The sequence below is a fragment of the Lemur catta genome, chromosome 9 (genome assembly GCF_020740605.2).
Source record: "Lemur catta isolate mLemCat1 chromosome 9, mLemCat1.pri, whole genome shotgun sequence".
NCBI lineage: Eukaryota > Metazoa > Chordata > Mammalia > Primates > Lemuridae > Lemur > Lemur catta.
Window position 1 is genome coordinate 1,790,242 of NC_059136.1, and position 18,505 is coordinate 1,808,746.

Below are 18,505 nucleotides of genomic sequence, written 5' to 3' on the forward strand. Positions count from 1 at the left end.
CAGAGCAGCCCAGGTGGGAAGCGGACAGCGGAGTGCCACGTGCTGCCAGCAGCAGTGCCCGCAAGGCCACAGGTCCCCGCAAGGCCACAGGTGTCCCTGTCTTCCACGCCCGGCACTGGAGGTTCACGTGTGCTTCCCACGCAGGTGTCAAAAGGCTGGAGAGCAGCTGGCACGGGCGGCCCACCCTGGAGAAGGAGCGAGAGAAGAACTCGGCGCCCCCACACCGCAGAGCCCAGAAGGTCATGGTCCGCTCCAGCAGCGACAGCAGCTACGTGTCGGGGTCCCCGGGGGGCAGTCCTAGCAGTGGCATCGCTGACCTGGACGGCAGCACCCAGGGCCCCAGCCCACCCCCAGGGCGGGAGCCAGGGCTGCTTCCCGCCACCGCCTCCCCCCGGCCCCCCCAGGAGAGCCCGCCCCTCCCTGGGAGCCGGCAGGGCCACCCGCCACTGCGACTGAAGAAATCCTTCGAGATTTTGGTGAGAAAGCCCACGTCCTCCAAGCCCAAGCCTCCGCCCAGAAAATACTTCAAAAGCGACAGCGCCCCTCAGAAGAGTGTGGAAGAGAGAGAGAACTCTCTATGCCCTTCTGGGCACACCCTGCCCACCTGCGGCCAGGTAAGAGGAGTGCCCGCGTGTGCGGTGTTTTCTGCGCCACCCGCCGCTGCCCCCGGGCATCGCTGCAGAGCGAGCAGGGCAGGGCGAAGGTTTCTCCTGTCCCGCCACGGGGACCCTGACGCTTAGGACTCAGTTGCCTTTCCACTGTGGAAAGGCAGCTTTGAAGGGTGGCAAATCCAGTCCTGCCCGCTGGCTCCTGGGTGCCCATCCGTAACACACTGGGATCCAAGTCCCCTTCGGTCCTGATTCACACCCACCGCGGTGGAAAAACACCCACGCTCGCGGGTGCGGCAACGGCGGTCTCTATACCGGCACGCTGCTCGCGGGGGGACAGTTGCCTAAATAACTAAAAGGGGACGAGAGCCAGCCACCCTGTCCCTTCAGTGGGTGGAGTGGCGCAACTGTGACAAATGTGCTGTTTCTGCCCTGGTCAGCCGAGCCTCCCGCTTCCTTAAACCCGACCTGTCTGAGCCTAAACGCGGCCACTGACGGGAAGCGCCTACGGAGCCCGAGTTTCGTCCGTCACCCCGGACTCCTGTCCCTCAGCCCCCGCCCACCCTGCAGAGGGCCAGGCAGCTGCCGCAGCCGCCCCAGCCGGGTGCTGTGCCCAGTGCTTCTGTGCACACCCTCTCTGTTCCTCCCGACTTAGACCCATAGAGAGGGACCCGTCACGCCGGGAGGGAGCCGAGACGCCTGCCCAGGTTCACGGCGCTGGGGGTCACGGGCTGCCACTCAGGCAGGGCGTGGGCCTCTGGAAATCCCTAGAACCATCTGTAACCAGGTCCACAAAGGCCAGCAGGGCCGAGAGACCCAAGTGGCTGGGGAGGGAGGTGCTGAGTAGGAGGGAGAAGTGAGGGGAGGAAGCCAGGTTAGGAGAAAGGAAGCGTAGCTGCCGCCGGCAGGACCTGGCTGTGGAGGCAGATCGGCCCCCACCTCCTCCTCTGCGTTTCCTTTTCCTTCCGGCCTGGGGCCCAGACATCGGGCAGCTGCAGGAGGGCCTGGCCTGCTCAGGGAGGCCAGGCAGGGACTGTCCCCAGGGCAGGGAGCTGTCTCAGGAGCAGCCCTCCTGCCTCCTCCCCCAGGGGCCCTGCCATGGGGGACAGTGACAGTTCCGCAGCTGCCCTCCTCTGTCTCCTGGGCTTTGTCCCCTCCCACCACCTCTCCACAAGGCACAACCGACACAGCACATCGCACGGGCACTGGGGGTGCAGAGAAAGGACGATAGCATGAACGGGAGGCAGTTGGCTGGATGTCACTCATCTTAACACTTCCTCGACCTCCCTGGGGACATCACACTGAGTGTTTTCCTCCTTGGTCCTGGTGTGCACCACCGTCTCTCCCTGTTTCTCTCCGGGGTTCCTTCCCAAGCTGCTGTGGAAGACCCCCAAATCTTTCCCATCTACTTTAACTCAAGGGATTTCGCAACCAAAACCACCTTTGGGATATTGTCTTTAACAAGAAACGAATTCTTTCCCTACAGAAAATCAGCTCAAACTGTCACCTACGTTAAAAAAAAGTCTTCTCTCTGCTAAGTCCACATCTCTGTCCCTCTCTGCTTCCTCCCTCTTCCTCCCTCACCCACCAAGCGCTGTGCCAGCAACACCAGTCAGAGAAGAATTTGTGTGAAGTCAAATCTATGTCAGGGGCTAATTTTGAAAACCTCCCATGAAGAGGATGTACCGTCAGTTGTGTTGAGTAAAAGACAAAACACATTCATGTCTGTTGCAAGATGTGCAGCTGCTTTGACTTCTGTGGCAGGTTCCAAACGTGCCTGTCCGTGCAAGTGCTGAGGACTCGTGGATGGGGACAAATGTCGACTCACAGAGCTCCAGGCCAGGTGCTCCCGGCTGAGTGCTCCCGGCCTGGTGCTCCCGGCTGGGTGAAATTAGGTTTCATCCACGTGTCATTTCTCCCCTGTAGTGAGGGTCTTGGAGACCACCCACCTCTTATTTTAAGCTTCTGATGCCGTGGCCTAGCCTTGCTTTTTCAAAGGACTAGCTCAAGATTTCCAGCGATTCCTCTGAGCTGCTTGATCTCTCAGTGTTTCCGACGTGCCGCCCAAAGCTCGGTTTGCAGCGGGGAGCGAGGGCTGAGCTGGTGCTCTGCAAACACACTTCTCACTTTCGCAGGCCTGTCCTTCCCAAAGAACTTTATTGTCTACGTCGATGTTAAATCTCTGGCCACGGACGCTTGCCATTTCTTTTTTAGTCCCAAATGATGTGTTTGTTCCTCCTTCCTCCCTTCCTCCCTGGAGGGAAGCCTGCAGCCGGGTCAGTGGGCTGTCGCTGTGTGACGCTGGAGTGAACAGGACGCAGGGGCCACCGCGGCACGGCCAGGGGTTCCTCTTGCAGAGAGTCAAATGTAGGGGGTGCCTTGTTGACGACATCTGCCACTCGTCCTTGTTTTCTGGTCGGGCCTCCTGCTTGGTTGGTTTGTGTCTCTAGAACATTCTTCTTCTGCCTGGAAAATTCTTACTCTTTGTGTAAGAGCCAGACAAAAAGCACTTCTCTAGCGAAGCCTTCTCCACCCCTGGGACGGAGCAGGTCCCTCTGCGTCCTCCGGCCCTGACCACACCGCAGTCGAGACTTGATCGGTGCCTTGCACAGTGCCCGGTGCCTGGTCTCCCCGAGGCTGCTGTGGGAGGGTCCCCAAGACGGCATCCAGGCTCAGCGGGGAAATCAGTTCTATGACAGATTAATGACGTCACCCTGGGTGCCACAGACGGGAGGGGTGGCACAGGTGCTGGGTGCTCTTCACCCTTTGGGGCACGCGTACCCACTACACTTGACAGTGACTGACAGGTGGGGAACAGTGGGCGGGGGTCTCTTTGCCGCCGTGTTTCTCCGCTGCCCGGTACCTGGGCAGGTAGTTCCCGGGGTGCGGGGGCGACTGAGGCAGCGCCAGCCCCTCCCACATCCCAGCCTCTCGTTCCCGCCTAGGAGCCAGGATGCCCACGCGTGTCCACAGCACGAGCACGTGTTCCGGACACGGGGTGTTGGAAGTCGGGCGAGGCTCTGGGTGCGGGACGCGACGTGGAGGGAAGGACCCTCCGAGTGAGGCTGCGGATGAGCTTCGCATCGAGGGCAGCTCGTATCCGCTCTGAGCCCCAGGCGGAGCGTGTCTCGCCTTCTCGCGGCTGGAGGCCACCGTTTTGACACGGTCTCGCTTCCTGTTTACACCACAGGAAGCCAGAGAGCTGCTGCCACTGCCGCTGCCACAGGAAGACACAGCGGGGACAGCCCCTCACGCCGCTGCAGGCTGTCCGGGACCGGTCAGCCCCCAGAGCGCGTCCTCCACGGAGGGCGAGGCAGGGCGCAGGAGAGCCGGCCCAGGTAAGCTGCAGTCGAGGTCTTCCGGGAGGAATGAGGTGAGAGCGTGGCTGGCCGGGGGCCGGGCATCCACGGGAGTCCCGGGCGTGGGACACAGCACTGGGCACGTGCCGTCCAGGGTGGGAGCCTCCTGGCTGGATTGTGACGCTGAGGTGGTGGCCAGTCCAGATGGCCAGCTGGAGAGTGGCCCCCGGAAGAGGTCCCAGGACACCCTACCCAGCCGTCCCGGCAGCTGCCCCGGCAGCTGCCCCTAGGGTGCCCGCGTTCTAGCGTCCCCGCATTCAGTATTTCCAGGCCGAGAAGGCAGGGCCAAAAAAGCATGGATAGGCTTTTGTTGCTGGCCACCCCTCCATGAGGCGGACAGCAAGGGTGTGTCCACAGGGCGTGTCCAGCAATGCAAAGACAGGACTCGGATATTTGGTGGCTTGCCAGAAAGAGCGTAAGATTTGGAGTGAGGAAATCGGGGGTCTGCCCATCATTAGCCACGACTCTGGGCACGTACTTTGCTTTTCTGAGACTTGACTCACTCATCAGCAAGGTGCGGAGGGTCACGTAGAATCCCAACATGTGACTCATCAGCAAGCGTGCATTGCCCGGTGCCAGGTGCTGGGAGAGAGCGAAGGGGAGGGATGGCCCAGGTCCTGCCTCCGAGGAGCCCCTAATAGTGGCAGAGAAGCAAATAGGTCGGCCGCGAACCGTGTGCGTGTTTGAGAAGCACAACGGATCTAGTGTGTCTCCCCCAGAGCAGGAGCCCGTACTCACTGGTCAGTCCCTTAGGCAACTCCATTGCGGAACACGCCAGCAAGAGCCTCAAGGTTACACTGGCGGGGGCCCCGCAGCCCGGTCTGCAGAGGGCTTGCCCGCGCCACCTCTGCCGGCTGATCCTCGCAGCAGCCGCTGCAGCCGAGCCGTTCACAGACGCGGGAAGAGGCTGAGGGCTGCATGCACTCCCCGCGTCCTGCAGTCGCAGTCACCACCCAGGCCTTCTGGTCCCGGGGGGAGGGGGGTCCCTTTGATGTCATAACAGCCTGAGGCTCTGCATGGGGCAGACGTTCACACGAGGACAGGAGGGATCCCCGTCCGTAAACTGGGTGGCATTCCTGTGGCAGCGAGCCCCAGAGCACACACTCTCCCTGTCCCTGGGGAAGAGTCGGGGACAGTCGCTCCTGCTCATGCAGGGGGATGCGGGTTCCGTGCCGGCTGCTGGGAAAGGCCTGCGTGTGCCGCCGGCAGTGGGGGGCTGGACCTGGCCGGGCGCTGGAGGTCCCGCTGGCACGGGCGGGTCGCACGCTGGGGTCCCAGCGCCCAGGCTGCATCCTGGGTGCGTTTGATCAGAGCGTGGGGGTGGGTGTCAGTGTTTCTAGGGCCCCCAGATCCCAACGTGTGGCCAGGGTTGAGAACATTGTCACAGAACTTCCTTCCACCTGCAGCCTTCTCGCCAGCTCTCTCGGGAGGGGACCCTGCTTTGCCGAGCGTGACCTGTGTGCCGGGAGGGGGCAGACTCCGTGCTTCCGGGCCAGGCGGAGGCGTGAATGAAATGTGGACCGTGAAGGGCAGCCGGGGGGCGTGAGGGGCGGTGGGAAGCTGGGGCCACCCGGGCGGTGTGCGCCCACCTTGGTTTTCAGTCACATCACCGGGCCGAGCCAAACAGGGCTGCCCGTCCTGGCCTGTGTCTCAGAAGTTTAGAGCATAAGAGAATCGCTCGACTTCTGCGTGTTCAGTGAGTTATCCGGGAGGCCCCTAGTGCGGTGAATTGCCACACACCTGGGGGTGGGTGTTGGCACCTCGGTCAAGTGTAGCACCGGGCACTCACCCCTCTGGGCGTCCCCCACTGCTGCTCTCCGCCTCTGGAACCTTCTCGCTGTTCAGCTTTGACACTAGACTTGAGGAGGATGGAAAACCGCAGTAGGATGTAACGCGCAGCTTTGGCCTTGTTTCTGCTGTCTAGGGACCCACACGTCCCCAGGAAGACACCCCCTGCTCAGGAGGCAGGCTCGGATGGACTGTAGCTTTGACGCCGCAGCCGAAGACCCCTGGATTAGAATTTCCGACTGCATCAAAAACTTATTTAGCCCCATGATGAGCGAGAACCATGGCCACGTGCCGCTGCGGCCCAGCGGCAGCCTGGGTGAAGAAGAGGGGACGCGGGGCCACCCGGACGGGACCCCGCTGAAGCGCGACACGGCCAACGGTGCTCCCAAAGTTCACAAGCCGGCCGACGGCAGCGCTGGGAAGAAGGGGCCTCCTGTGGCCCCCAAGCCAGCCTGGTTTCGCCAAAGCCTGAAGGGTTTGAGGAGTCGCGCTCCGGACCCGCGCAGGCTGCCCGAGGCGGCGTCCTCCGCCCAGCCGACGCCCGCTCCCAGGGAGCCGCCAGGGCCGCGCGCGCCGGCCGGCTCCTCCATCAGGCAGAGAATCAGTTCCTTCGAGACCTTCGGCTCCTCTCAGCTGCCGGACAAAGGAGCCCAGAGGCACAGCCTCCAGCCCGGCCCGGGGGAGGCAGCGACGGCTCCTGGCAGGCAGGAGGGAGGGCGGTTTTCTGGCTTCCCGGGGCGGGGGGCCGCCCCCACTCCTGAGCGCCCGCAGCCTGAGCGGGAGCCGCTGCCCCCGGGGTCCCCTGCAGCCTCGGAGGCCGGAGACCCGGGTGTGCCTGGGTCCCCTCCCCCAGGGCCGCAGCCCAGCCAGAAAGCCCTGCCCGGTGGCCCGGGCCCCGACCCCCTCTTGAGGCTGCTGTCAGCACCGCTGGAGGACGCCCGCGCCCCCGTCCTCAAGATGGCCAGCCAGCGCGCACGGAGCTTCCCCCTGACCCGGGCCCACTCCTGCGAGACGCGGCCCCTGGACGAGGAGACCAGCAAACTCTACTCCATCAGCAGCCGCGTGTCGTCCGCCGTCATGAAGTCCCTGCTGTGCCTTCCCTCCGCCGTCTCCTGCGGCCAGACGCCCTGCGGGCCCAGGGAGGGCGCGTCTCCCTCGCCCCCGTCCCACGAGGACCCCACTGCAAACGGCTCCGCTGAAACCGTGGCCTCGGACACAGGCTTCTCGCTCAAGTGAGTGTCTCTGCCTGTCCTTGCTGTGCAGCTCCGCACGGCGCTCGCAGCCTCCCAGAGCCCCTGGCTACAGGGTTGTGCCTCCTCTCACGTGTGTGCACCTGTCTGCAGAGTGGTGCGTGTGTGTGCATGCGTGTGTGTGCATGTGTGTGTGTGTGTCTGCAGAGTGGTGCGTGTGTGTGTGCGTGTGCTTGTGTGTCTGCAGAGTGGTGTGTGTGTGCATGTGTGTCTGCAGAGTGGTGCATGTGTGTGTGTGCGTGTCTGCAGAGTGGTGCATGCGTGTGTGTGCATGTGTGTGTGTGTGTCTGCAGAGTGGTGCGTGTGTGTGTGCGTGTGCTTGTGTGTCTGCAGAGTGGTGTGTGTGCGTGTGCTTGTGTGTCTGCAGAGTGGTGTGTGTGTGTGTGCATGTGTGTCTGCAGAGTGGTGCATGTGTGTGTGTGCGTGTCTGCAGAGTGGTGCGTGTGTGTGTGTGTGTGTCTGCAGAGTGGTGCGTGTGTGTGTGCGTGTGCTTGTGTGTCTGCAGAGTGGTGCGTGTGTGTGTGTATGTGTGTCTGCAGAGTGGTGAGTGTGTGTGTGTGCGTGTGTGTCTGCAGAGTGGTGTGCGTGTGCGTGTGTGTGTGTGTCTGCAGAGTGGTGCATGTGTATGTGTGCATGTGTGTGTGTGTGTCTGCAGAGTGGTGCGTGTGTGTGTGCATGTGTCTGCAGAGTGGTGCATGTGTATGTGTGTGTGTGTGCGTGTGTCTGCAGAGTGGTGCGTGTGTGTGTCTGCAGGGTGGTGCATGCATGTGTGTGTGTGTGTGCGTGTGTGTGTGTGTCTGCAGAGTGGTGCGTGTGTGTGTGCGTGTGTCTGCAGAGTGGTGCATGTGTATGTGTGTGTGTGTGCGTGTGTCTGCAGAGTGGTGCGTGTGTGTGTCTGCAGGGTGGTGCATGCATGTGTGTGCGTGTGCGTGTGTGTGTGTCTGCAGAGTGGTGCGTGTGTGTGTGCGTGTGTCTGCAGAGTGGTGCGTGTGTGTGTCTGCAGGGTGGTGCGTGCATGTGTGTGTGTGTGTGTGTGTGTCTGCAGGGTGGTGCGTGCGTGTGTGTGTGTGTGTGTGTGTGTGTGTGTGTGCAGGTGCCACACCGCTGCCTTCTGTGTGTGTTTTTTAAGAGACAGGGTCTCGCTCTGTCACCCAGGCTGGACTGCAGTGGCGCCATCATAGCTCACTGCAGCCTTGGATTTCTGGACTCAGGTGATGGTCCTGCCTCAGCCTCCTGAGTAGCTGGGACCACAAGGGTGCCACCACACCCAGCTACTTTTTTAAACTTTTTGTAGAGACAGAGTCTTGCTATGTTGTCAAGGCTGGTCTTGAACTCCTGGCCTTAAGCGATCCTTCCCCCTCGGCCTCTCTGCCTTCTATATTAAGGAGGAGTTTCCACAACCTCTGGTCGCAGGAGGGCTGGGAGGTGGGGACGGGACTGGCCCCCTGGGGACTTGGAAGGCCGATGGTACAATCTGAGATGTCTCCGGGTTACTCAGAAAGGCCAAAGTCAGCAGATTTTCCCCTGGGAATTCTCACTGGTGCCCAAAGGGATTCACTTGCATTCTACACGTGGACTCAGCCCCTGGCTGGGAAGTCGTGGTGCCGGGACCTAGTCCCAGCTCCGGCACGGACACTAACTAGGAGCAGGTTCTCCGGCTGACAGTGTCCCCTCAGCTGACACTAGGAGTGGACGAGACCCGCTTTGCGGAACTGGGCTGGCGGAGGTGCCCCGGGGGCTCTGCTGGAGGGAGGGGCTTGGTTTCCCCTCTGTAATCCGAGCAGCTCTGCACTGATGGGTTTCCTTGCTGTTCTGCGCTGCGGGGCTGCCAGTGCCCCTGCCGATGTGTTGGTCAGGTAACAGCGTGCACGTGAGGGCTCAGCGCCGCGGCCGGGGTGCAGCCGTGGTACCATGCGTTACCTTTACCGACACGGACGCTCACACCGCGCCTGGTTTCTCCCCGCAAAGCCTCTCCGAGCTGAGGGAGTACACGGAGGGGCTCACTGAGCCCAAGGAAGCCGATGGCGGGGACCCCTGCCCCCCGCAGCCCAGCCAGTCGGTCATCTCCCTGCTGAGCTCCCAGGAACTGAAAAAACTTATCGAGGAGGTGAAGGTTCTGGACGAGGCAACATTAAAGGTAGGTTTCCTGCGTAAGCATTTCCGTGGCTGTGCGGTCACCTCACCTGGGCCGGGGGAGGCAGCTCGAGCAGCCCCATGTTCCCGGGGCCTGAGAAGGTGGCGGCCACCAGCCCCAGGTCGTGTCCCTGCCCTGGTGGTGGGACTCTCAGCACTGGCCACAGGAAGACCTTTCTTAAAGGAGCTTTTTAGCATTTAAAGCACTCTCAGGACACTGACTCTGTGCATCTTTCTGACCATTTGTAAACAAGGAAGGGGAGGCCCAAGGTCGCAGAGCCTTAGGTTTTCTATCTCCAAGTTTAAGTTCCGTGCCATTTCCACGTCCCGGGGCTGCCGCCCCAGGGTGAGTCTCCGGGGGACGCCCGTGGGAGCCCTGCCGTCCTAGACAGTGCTGGGAGGAGATCTCTGCCCCGGTGCCTCGGGGCTGCCATTGTTTCCGCTGCCCGGCTAGGACGACTGACCCCAGGGGTCCCTGCGCTGCAGTCCAGTCACTCTGAAAGTCTCACTTCCCGTGTGCTGTCTGAGCGCAGCCGGAGGTGTGTGGGCTGAGCGTTTTTAATGCTCGCGTTTTCTCTGCAGCAGTTGGACAGCATCCACGTCACCGTCTTGCACAAGGAGGAGGGTGCCGGCCTCGGGTTCAGCTTGGCAGGAGGCGCGGACCTGGAAAACAAGGTGATCACGGTGAGTGGCCCCGTAGGCACGTCCATGGCTCCGGGGGACGCACCTGCCGGGAGGGGCCTGGCGCTGGGCAGGGGGTTGGGACAGGATCTCAGAGGGGAGCCACCAGGCCCGTCCTTTCCCAGGAGCAGAGGGTGGTCACCTGCGTGACCCCATATTCAACTCATCACGATCCTCAACACACTGACTGCCACGTGAGCTGCATTTAACTCAGGCTGGTTTTGACCCCGAAGCAAAACCCTGCAGTCGGTTTGTGAACATCTTACTTGTTGATGTTCTTATTGCTACAATTAATTTGACAATTTAAGTCTAAAAATGTGGCTTGTGCTGCATGTAACTCACACGAGAAAACAATAAAAATAACGCATTAGAAAGGATCGTTTTATTTTAATAAAACACCATGGCCCTGGGGAAAAATATTTTTTTTCCTAGCGTGGCAGTCCATGTGTTAATGAAGATTTCTCTGCAAACCTAAAACGACTGTAATATAGCAAAAGAAACCCGAATCATTTGTGGAGCTTTAAAAAAACTAGAGCTCTCTCAGCTTCACACCAGAACTTTGGAATCCAAATTTTTTTTTGAGGTTGAAGCCCCAATGCTTGCATTTTTTAAGGTGCTGGGGTATGTTTAAAAAATTCAAACCAAATTTTACTCAACGTCATGTCTCTTCCTTTGGAGATACAGACCAGTGGTCTGCTGGTCACTAAGACGTAGACAAGAGTGACTGGTGGGCACAGGGACAGCTTTGCGAGGCAGGACTGACGCCTGGCGGTCAGCGCCCTGCAGCCGGACAGAGGGGAGCTCGGGAGGGCAGGGCCTGGCAGGGAGGCGCTTTCCTGGTTTTGGCCCCTGCACTGGGAGAATGTCACCTTGGACAGCTGGGGAGCTGACTCGATGGCTGGTTGAGAGGGACGAAGCCCACGCTGGAGAGGAGAAATGGTCAGTGAACCCGTTCACAGACCGCTAGGCACAGTGCTGGGGGCTTCCGCACCCACGGTCCCACCCCGCCCACTGAGTGCCAACCAGGGCGGGGCCGGTGGGGGGCAGCAGACCCGAGTCAGGTGCACCTGCTCCTGTGGGCCCCCCGCTCTGGATCAGCCGGTCTGAGCAGCTGTCCCTGGCCCAGGTGGTTCCTGCTCCCCCCAGCCGGGTGGAGCTGCGTGGCCGGCTGCTCCGTCTCCCGAGGCCGAGTGCGCCGTTGTCACCGTGTCTATGCTGTCTCAGCGCGTGCTCTGTGGGCTGTGCTGGGCTCATTTGAATTTCCTTGCCCCGCTGAAAACCAATCCTCCAGTTCCAAGTGTCGGCACTAAACGTGCCACACCCCCTTGCAGTGGTGACTTGGCACAATCCCCGTCGGTCACTTCAGGGTCTCTCATGTGTCAGCTGTGACTTCCCCGATTTCCCCTTAAGTTCTCCACCGCAGCAGAAGCCCATAAAGCCAGTAGGTGTTCCTGCCGCTGAGCACATGGCCGAGGACTGAAACAGTGTTGCTGACGGTGGTGGTTCACCTGCTAGCTGAAGGGAAGGGAGGCAAGCTCGCCGCGCCGGGGTCTTTCTGGGCACTGAGCAGCGAGTTCTCGCCAGCTCATCTGGCCGGCCACCCCCGCGACCCTGTCGCCACTCAGCGACCAGCACAAAGCAGGATGTGGGCTGAGCACACGCACAAAAACTTCCTCTTTCTTCTTCTGTGTTTGAGCGTTTCTCGCCTGTTCCAGGTTCATGAAAAAGGAACTAAAGTAGGGCCCCGCCCGTGGCCAAGTTCCCTGCTGGGCACTCAGGAACTGCGGTCAAAATTCACTTCCCCACACCTTGGGTTGAAAAATTGGTAGCATTTATACTTCTTTTACAGAGAAAGGCCCTGGGGTTCCCGAAGGAGCCTCTGCTCTGTGCTTGGGTCTCACAGCCCGGGCATTCTAACCACCTCTGACCACACTGAATTTTTCTAACACCAAAGCAATTTAGAGAAACAAAGACCCTTGTTCACATTGTAAAAGCAAAACATGTAGCACATGTTAGTGGCTGCCCATGCCTGCTTTCATTCAATCCTCTTAATTATAATTTACCCCATTAAAGAGGCTGAAGCAAAGACATGAGATCTTTTGTTTTTATCCCACATATCTTGCAGAAAAGGGATCAGGGAGGAGCTTTAAAAATGTCTAGACTGAGGCTGGGCACAGTGGCTCACACCTGTAATCCCAGCTACTCAGGAGGCCAAGGTGGGAGGATCGCTTGAGCCCAAGAGTTCAAGACCAGCCTGGGCAACATAGCAAGACCCCATCTCTACAAAATATTTTAAAAATTAGTCAGGTGTGGTGGTGCCTATAGTCCTAGCTATTCGGAAGGCTAAGGCAGGAGGATGGTTTGAGCCTAGGAGTTCGAGGCTGCAGTGAGCTATGATGATGCCACTGCACTCTAGTCTGGGAAACAGCATGGGACCCTGTCTCTAAATAAAATAAAAATTAAAAAATGATAAAAATTTCCAGACTGCCTAGGATGGCATTTCTCAAAATACGTTCTACAGAAAATGGGACCTGAGAATTTCTCCATGAGAAAAGAGTCCCCTGTGGACACTCCTGGGGATCCCTGTATTGATTCTGCTGTTGTCAGAGCCGGCATGCAAATTCGCATTGCAGCATCTCCGATGACTTTTTACAAAGTAGACATTTTCAGAGTTTTTGTTTGACCCGGTATTCCCCAGGTTTCCTTGATCTTGGAAACTTTTTCTTACACAGCACCCACTGATAGGCCGTAGGACCGGTCAGTGCTTCAGGAAAACTACCGTGAGACATGCAAGAATGAGCAGGAGGGTGGGGCTCAGCCTAGGTGCGGTGCTGGAGGGTGCTGGGGCTTGTCTGTCATCGTTTGGTGTCTCTGCGTCGGGAAGAGGAGGAGGGAATCTAGCCCGTGTGCCCGCAGCTCCAGTCTAGGACACAGTTGGCTTCTATTCTCTTTGGCCTGAGAATCCTCAGGGGCGACTGGTTCGGCCCCTCCCCAGCGAGAGTGTGGAGGTGACTTGGTCACCTGGGTCCTGACTGGCTCTGCTCTGCGCAGGTTCACAGGGTGTTTCCAGGTGGCTTGGCCTCGCAGGAAGGGACCATCCAGAAGGGCAACGAGGTGCTTTCCATCAACGGCAAGTCCCTCAAAGGGACCACGCACAACGACGCCCTGGCCATCCTTCGGCAAGCCCGGGACCCGAGGCAAGCTGTGATTGTCACGAGGAAGCCGGCCCCGGAGGCCACGCCGGACCTGAACTGCTCCACTGAGTCTGCGGCCTCGGCCTCCGCAGCCAGCGATGTGTCTGTAGAGTCTAGTAAGTTCTCCCAGCTCAGCGGAAGGCCACGGGCCACATCACCCTTGGCCATACGGGGCCAGCCTGGCGGGCTGCTCGGCCATTTGCGCCCAAGAGCATGCGGCCTGCCTAGTTCGCCGCCCGCGAGGCGTGTCTGTGTGTGGTTGTGCACGCGCACAGGCGCAGCGGGCGGCAGCCGCGGGCTGGCTTGAGGCCCCGGGGGCGTCCGTGTCCCTGAGCGGGAGGAGCCCTGACTGAGCCCCTGTGTTTCCCAGCAGCAGAGGCCACAGTCTGCACGGTGACCCTGGAGAAGACGTCTGCGGGGCTGGGCTTCAGCCTGGAAGGAGGGAAGGGCTCCCTGCACGGGGACAAGCCCCTGACCGTGAACAGGATTTTCAAAGGTGTGGCGCGCTCTTCACTCTCTCGGCCGTGGGCGCGGGGCGGCCCCGGCGGCTTCCGAGCACCTGCTGGGCCATGTTGGTTCCTCACAGCCCCGTGTGCTCTTGGGTGGCATGCTGGGCCTTTTGGGGTTCAGTTCTGCTCTTTCTACCTTTTCTCCTCTGCTCAGACACCCTCCCCACCCAATCCCTCAGTGTCACCGGGTCCCTTTTTTTTTTTTTTTGAGACAGAGTCTTGCTCTGTTGCCTGGGCTAGAGTGAGTGCCGTGGCGTCAGCCTAGCTCACAGCAACCTCAGACTCCTGGGCTTAAGCGATTCTCCTGCCTCAGCCTCCCGAGTAGCTGGGACTACAGGCATGCGCCACCATGCCTGGCTATTTTTTCTATTTTTAGTAGAGACGGGGTCTTGCTCTTGCTCAGGCTGGTCTTGAACTCCTTAGCTCAAGGGATCCTCCCGCCTCAGCCTCCCAAAGTGCTGGGATTACAGGCGTGAGCCACAGCATCCGGCCCACTGGGTCCACTTAAGCGACTGAGCCTGGGCTTGGCTCAGGTTGGCAGGGCCAGGACTGGGGTGCAAAATTGAAGGGGTGCCGAGATGCTCAGTAATCCAGAGCAATACTACTTCAACGCAATATCTTAAAACATCCAAATTAATTTTAAAAAGCCAGGATGGACAAAATATCAGAGTTTAAATAAAGGCAGGGTCTTTGCACTGCACAGCTCAGCCTCCCACGCCTTGCCCTAGTCCTGGGCCTGTCAGCTCCTGCCATATGTAAAATCTGATGTTCTGTTTATCAGGGATGGGGGCACCGCCGATCTGACATGGGGGTCTTGGATCTTTCCGTGAAAATCACGAATGGCTGTAGCTACCATGTACAACCACCCCCGACCCTCTGCTGCTCCTCAGCCTGGGAGCCCTCCAGGCACAGGGCAAGGGCTGTGCAGAGAGGGCGCAGGATGGGGGTCTTGAGTTCTGGGTTCCAGTCCCGGCTCTGCCTCTAATGTGCCGAGTGACGATTCCCTTCCGGGCCTGAGAGGTATGAGGTCCGGGTGTGTGTCCAGGACCCCTGGTATCGAGGTCCAAAGGCCCTCCCAGCTCTGCGCCCTGCCTGCCCCGCACGAGCTCCCGTGGCCGACTGGTTTTGTTCCAGCAAGTTCTGCTGCAGCTGCGGAGACCCAGAGGGTAGAGTAGGGCTTCGTGGCAGCTCCCCCGGAACCCAGGTTAACTCTAGTTCTGGGAATGATATTTCTAGTTTCTGAAGGTTGATTTGGAATGAGCAGGGGGTTCCAAGTCAAGAGACCTGATTCTAGTGTTAGTTCTGCCATTCAGCAGCACGACCTTGGGCAAGGTCATCTGGTAAAGTCACTCCTGGGCCCGCTGGCTTCGTGGGTGAGCCGACAAGCTGCAGGGCGGTGCGGTACCGAGAGGTGTGGGTGCTGGAGCCAGGAAGTCCGGGTTCCGACCCGGAGGATACGGTTAACTGTCATACCTAACCTCACAGGGTCACTGCCCGAAATGCAAAGCGTGAGCACCATGCTGCTGCTTGCCCAGCTCACTTCAGCTGCATCCTCATTATCATCCCTGTCTTCCGCTCCGACTCGGTATCTGTCAAGACCCTTCTGTCAGAGGGGTGGGGGATTTTCTTGCAATGTAAATAGTAAAACACAGCCGTCTCCACCTGCAGCTTTGACAGGGGAGAGCCAGACGTGATGGTTTCCTTTTTATATCAACACAGAGTCCTTCTCCGGGCCATTCAAAGCCAGAGTCCCCGTGAAGGTTTCCATGCAAATGTCACGGGTACCCTTCCCACACCACCTAGCACCGACGCCCTGGCCAGGTGGGAAGAGCAAAGGCGGAGGGGGGTGGGATGTCGGGCCAGTGTCCAGCAGGGGCCTGGGGAGGACCCAGTTCCCTGGAGTCCTCTGTGAACCGTGGACAGCTCTGCAGTCAGGCTGTGGCATGAGCGGCCGAGGTCTGGGGACGGCATGAGCTGTTCCTCTCCGAGGGCCACAGTGGGCTGGAGCCGGTGCCCCAACTCGGAGTCGCGATGTCATGAGCTGCCTTGTTTTACAGCCACCGACAGGCCAGCTCCCGAGGGGTGAGCACCCCGTTCCCTGTCAGGCTGCCCTGGCTCCTTGCAGACTGAGGACAGGGAGTAACTTTCCTTGTTCCTCTGTCGCCGTGGAGACCGTTACCGTCCTCTCCCTCATTTCAGGGGCAGCCTCGGAACAGAAGGAGACGGTCCAGCCAGGAGACGAAATCCTGCACGTGGCTGGCACCGCCACGCAGGGCCTCACCCGGTTTGAAGCCTGGAACATCATCAAGGGATTGCCTGATGGGCCCGTCACACTTGTCATCAGGAGGACGGGCCTCCAGTCCAAGGGGACCACGGCCGCTGGAGACCTCTAGGCAGGACACCAGAAGCCAAAGCCAACAGCACGCATCTCCCGTCACTGCGGGTTCTCAGGGTCTCGCCCACCCCACCCAGGGGGGCAAGCAAGGGCGCTTCCCTGTGGCTGCTGCCCAGGCCAGGCCTTCTGGGACACCACCCAGCAAGAGGGTTGTCCCAAAAGTGAGGGCAGAGTCACGCTGGGGTGGCCGACACAAACTGTAGACTATGTACAGAGAGGGCTTGATGAAAATACTGTGGCACCATTAATAAAATGGACGTGTAGCGATTTGACATACAGTCCATGTCCTGCTTTGCAAATGTTCCGAGTACTGTCACTGTGCGACGTTTCACCCCAAACCACAACATTTGTTTGTTTTTCTCAAGAATCTGCGAGCTGGACAGAGCTCAGAAGGGGCAGCTCATCTCTGCTCCACCTTGCGTCCGCTGCAGTCACGCAAGGGCTGGGACCGCGAACGTCACCCGCTCTCGCGTCTGGCAGTGGAGGTGGCTGCTGCCTGAGTGCTCACAGGTGGCCTCTCCCGTGGCCAGGCTTCCACACAGCGTGGCGTCCGGGTTCCCAGGCCGGCAGCCCGGGGGCGCGAGAGCCAGGCGGAAGCCGTACCCGCTCATGCCCGGCCTCGTGAGCGGCAGAGCAGCGGTCTCTGTCCTCTGTCGGTAGAGCCGGCACAAACCTGCCCGGGTTCAAGGGGAAGGGACATAGTTGGGGGCCACTTTTGGAAAACACAATGTCACACAAAACATTTGCCAGGTTGTCCGTATCTGAGTTGGAGAAGTGATGCTCGGGGCGGGGCCAGGCAGCAGGGCCACTGAGCACGAAACCCCCCGGAGGCTCCCGGCTCAGCGGGGCAGGTGTGCCGAGAGGATGGACCGGCGCGAACACCACAGGGTCAGAGGAAAGTCGCTGCCACTCGCCTGCCGCGTGCCCAGCACTGCTCAGGCCGAGGCGGGCATGGTCTGTAGCGAGCGCAGCGGCTTCCGAAGTGTGCGGTTCTGTGCTGGTGCCCAGGGACAGCGAGTGGCTTGCCCAGCTGGTGAGTGACAGGCAGGGACTGAGCCCGGTCTGTGGTTTGGGGACAGTAACAGGCCTACAGGCTTTAAGTGCGGAGCATTGCAGGGAAAAGACCCGAGTGCCTGACCAAAGGGACATTTGGTTTGGTCATTTCCTAACGCCTGGTTGCCAAGCGCAGGACGAGGAAATGTGACTTTGTATCAGCAACAACCAGCACCCTCGACTGGCCTGGCCAGGTGTCGGCCCCTCCCCACCCTGCTCCTGTGAAGGACGGGAGACCTGCCACCAACCATGGATGACACAGTAGCTGTCCCAGAATACACCAACGGGACCACGTCATCCTCATCTGGTGGCTTTGCCAGGGTCCACAGGAAGGTGAGCGCCCGTTTCCTGGCAGCGGACTCGGAAAACCCACCTGGGGTCCTAGGCTTCACGCAAACCCCTTTGGGGACCCACGAGCGTGGGTGTCGGCTTGCTCTTCCTCCTGGGACACGACAGCTGAGAGTAGCCTGTGTCCCGCCTTGCTCGTCCCGCCCTGGTTGTGTCACGCAGGGTCGGCAGGGAGACCAGACCCCTGCGACAGCCGCTGTGCCAGCTGTCTGCGTTTAACAGACACTGGAGATGACGCGGTAACCGGCAGGTGTGACCCAACCCCACAGCCACTCCCTGGGGCTGCCGTGTCCCTGTGCAGGCTGGGCGAGGGGGCTGTGCGAGACAGACGGCACCCTGCCTGCTCCGCCCTGCCTGTGCACACGGTGACGTCCCTACAAGCCAGGAATTGTCACAGTCCCATCCAGCAGCCATGTGATGAGCCTGGGGAAGCCCTGGTAAGGGGAAGGGTCTCCAGCAAGACTGGAAGGGGGGACAGGGCAGAGCTGGGCCCCCAAGAAAGACCCCCTAGGAGATCAGGCCAGGCGAGTGGGTGGACAGGGCAGAGGTCACCTGCAGGCTGGGCTCAGACCCAGGTGGGCCCAGGGTCCTCCCAGGGCCTGCTCCTGTCTCCGGCCCACATTAGACGTCCCCACCCCCCTTCGCCAGCTGAGAGGGGCCCCGAGGGCACAGCTACCGGAGCCCAGGTTTCCGGCCTCCAGGCGGAAGAGGTTCGGGTCAGAAGCCAGCAGGAGGCCACCTCCCGCTCAGCCGACCCCCTCAGAGCCCACACAGGCAGGGGAAACGCCGCCTTTGGATGTTTCCAGCCGTCCTCAAACACCGCACAGCACAGCTAACCGTCCCCGCGGACGGCACCGGCTCTCCCAGGCCGCCCTCCGGCCTCGCCCAGCACTTTACCGGGTCACACATTCCCGCTCGAGCCCACGTTGCAGCAGGCCACGCTGGGATTGGCATGCGTGCCTCGTACTGTCCCCCAGACAAGAGTCAAAGCAGAGATGTCATGTGTCCATTCAGGAGTGCAGTTTCTAGCGCCAGGGCTTGGGCCATGGGCTTGTTTTCTGGCTGCTCACGCAGGACTGAACCCAGCCTGACCCGACGCCGCAGTCACGTGCGGGAGCAGGGCGGGCCCAGGGAGGCGTGTCGCCGGCGGGCCGGCCTTCCACCTGCACGAGGCTGCCCCATCTGGG

General features: G+C 60.3%; 1 protein-coding gene across 3 annotated transcripts in view; it reads left to right on the forward strand.

Moving 5' to 3' along the window:
• IL16 (interleukin 16) overlaps positions 1-16,189 on the forward strand; it is a 60,543-nt gene extending 44,354 nt beyond the window's left edge. The window contains exons 11-18 of one of the 3 annotated variants that reach the window (XM_045561418.1): positions 145-614; positions 3,799-3,946; positions 5,892-6,987; positions 8,974-9,142; positions 9,721-9,822; positions 12,871-13,129; positions 13,384-13,509; positions 15,722-16,189. In XM_045561418.1, coding sequence (XP_045417374.1) covers positions 145-614; positions 3,799-3,946; positions 5,892-6,987; positions 8,974-9,142; positions 9,721-9,822; positions 12,871-13,129; positions 13,384-13,509; positions 15,722-15,915 — 2,564 coding nt within the window. In that variant the 3' untranslated portion in view covers positions 15,916-16,189. Of the gene's footprint in view, positions 1-144; positions 615-3,798; positions 3,982-5,891; positions 6,988-8,973; positions 9,143-9,720; positions 9,823-12,870; positions 13,130-13,383; positions 13,510-15,721 lie in introns of those variants that run through there. The other 2 variants (XM_045561419.1, XM_045561420.1) reach the window with 2 other exon arrangements.
• The last annotated feature ends 2,316 nt before the right edge of the window (positions 16,190-18,505 follow it).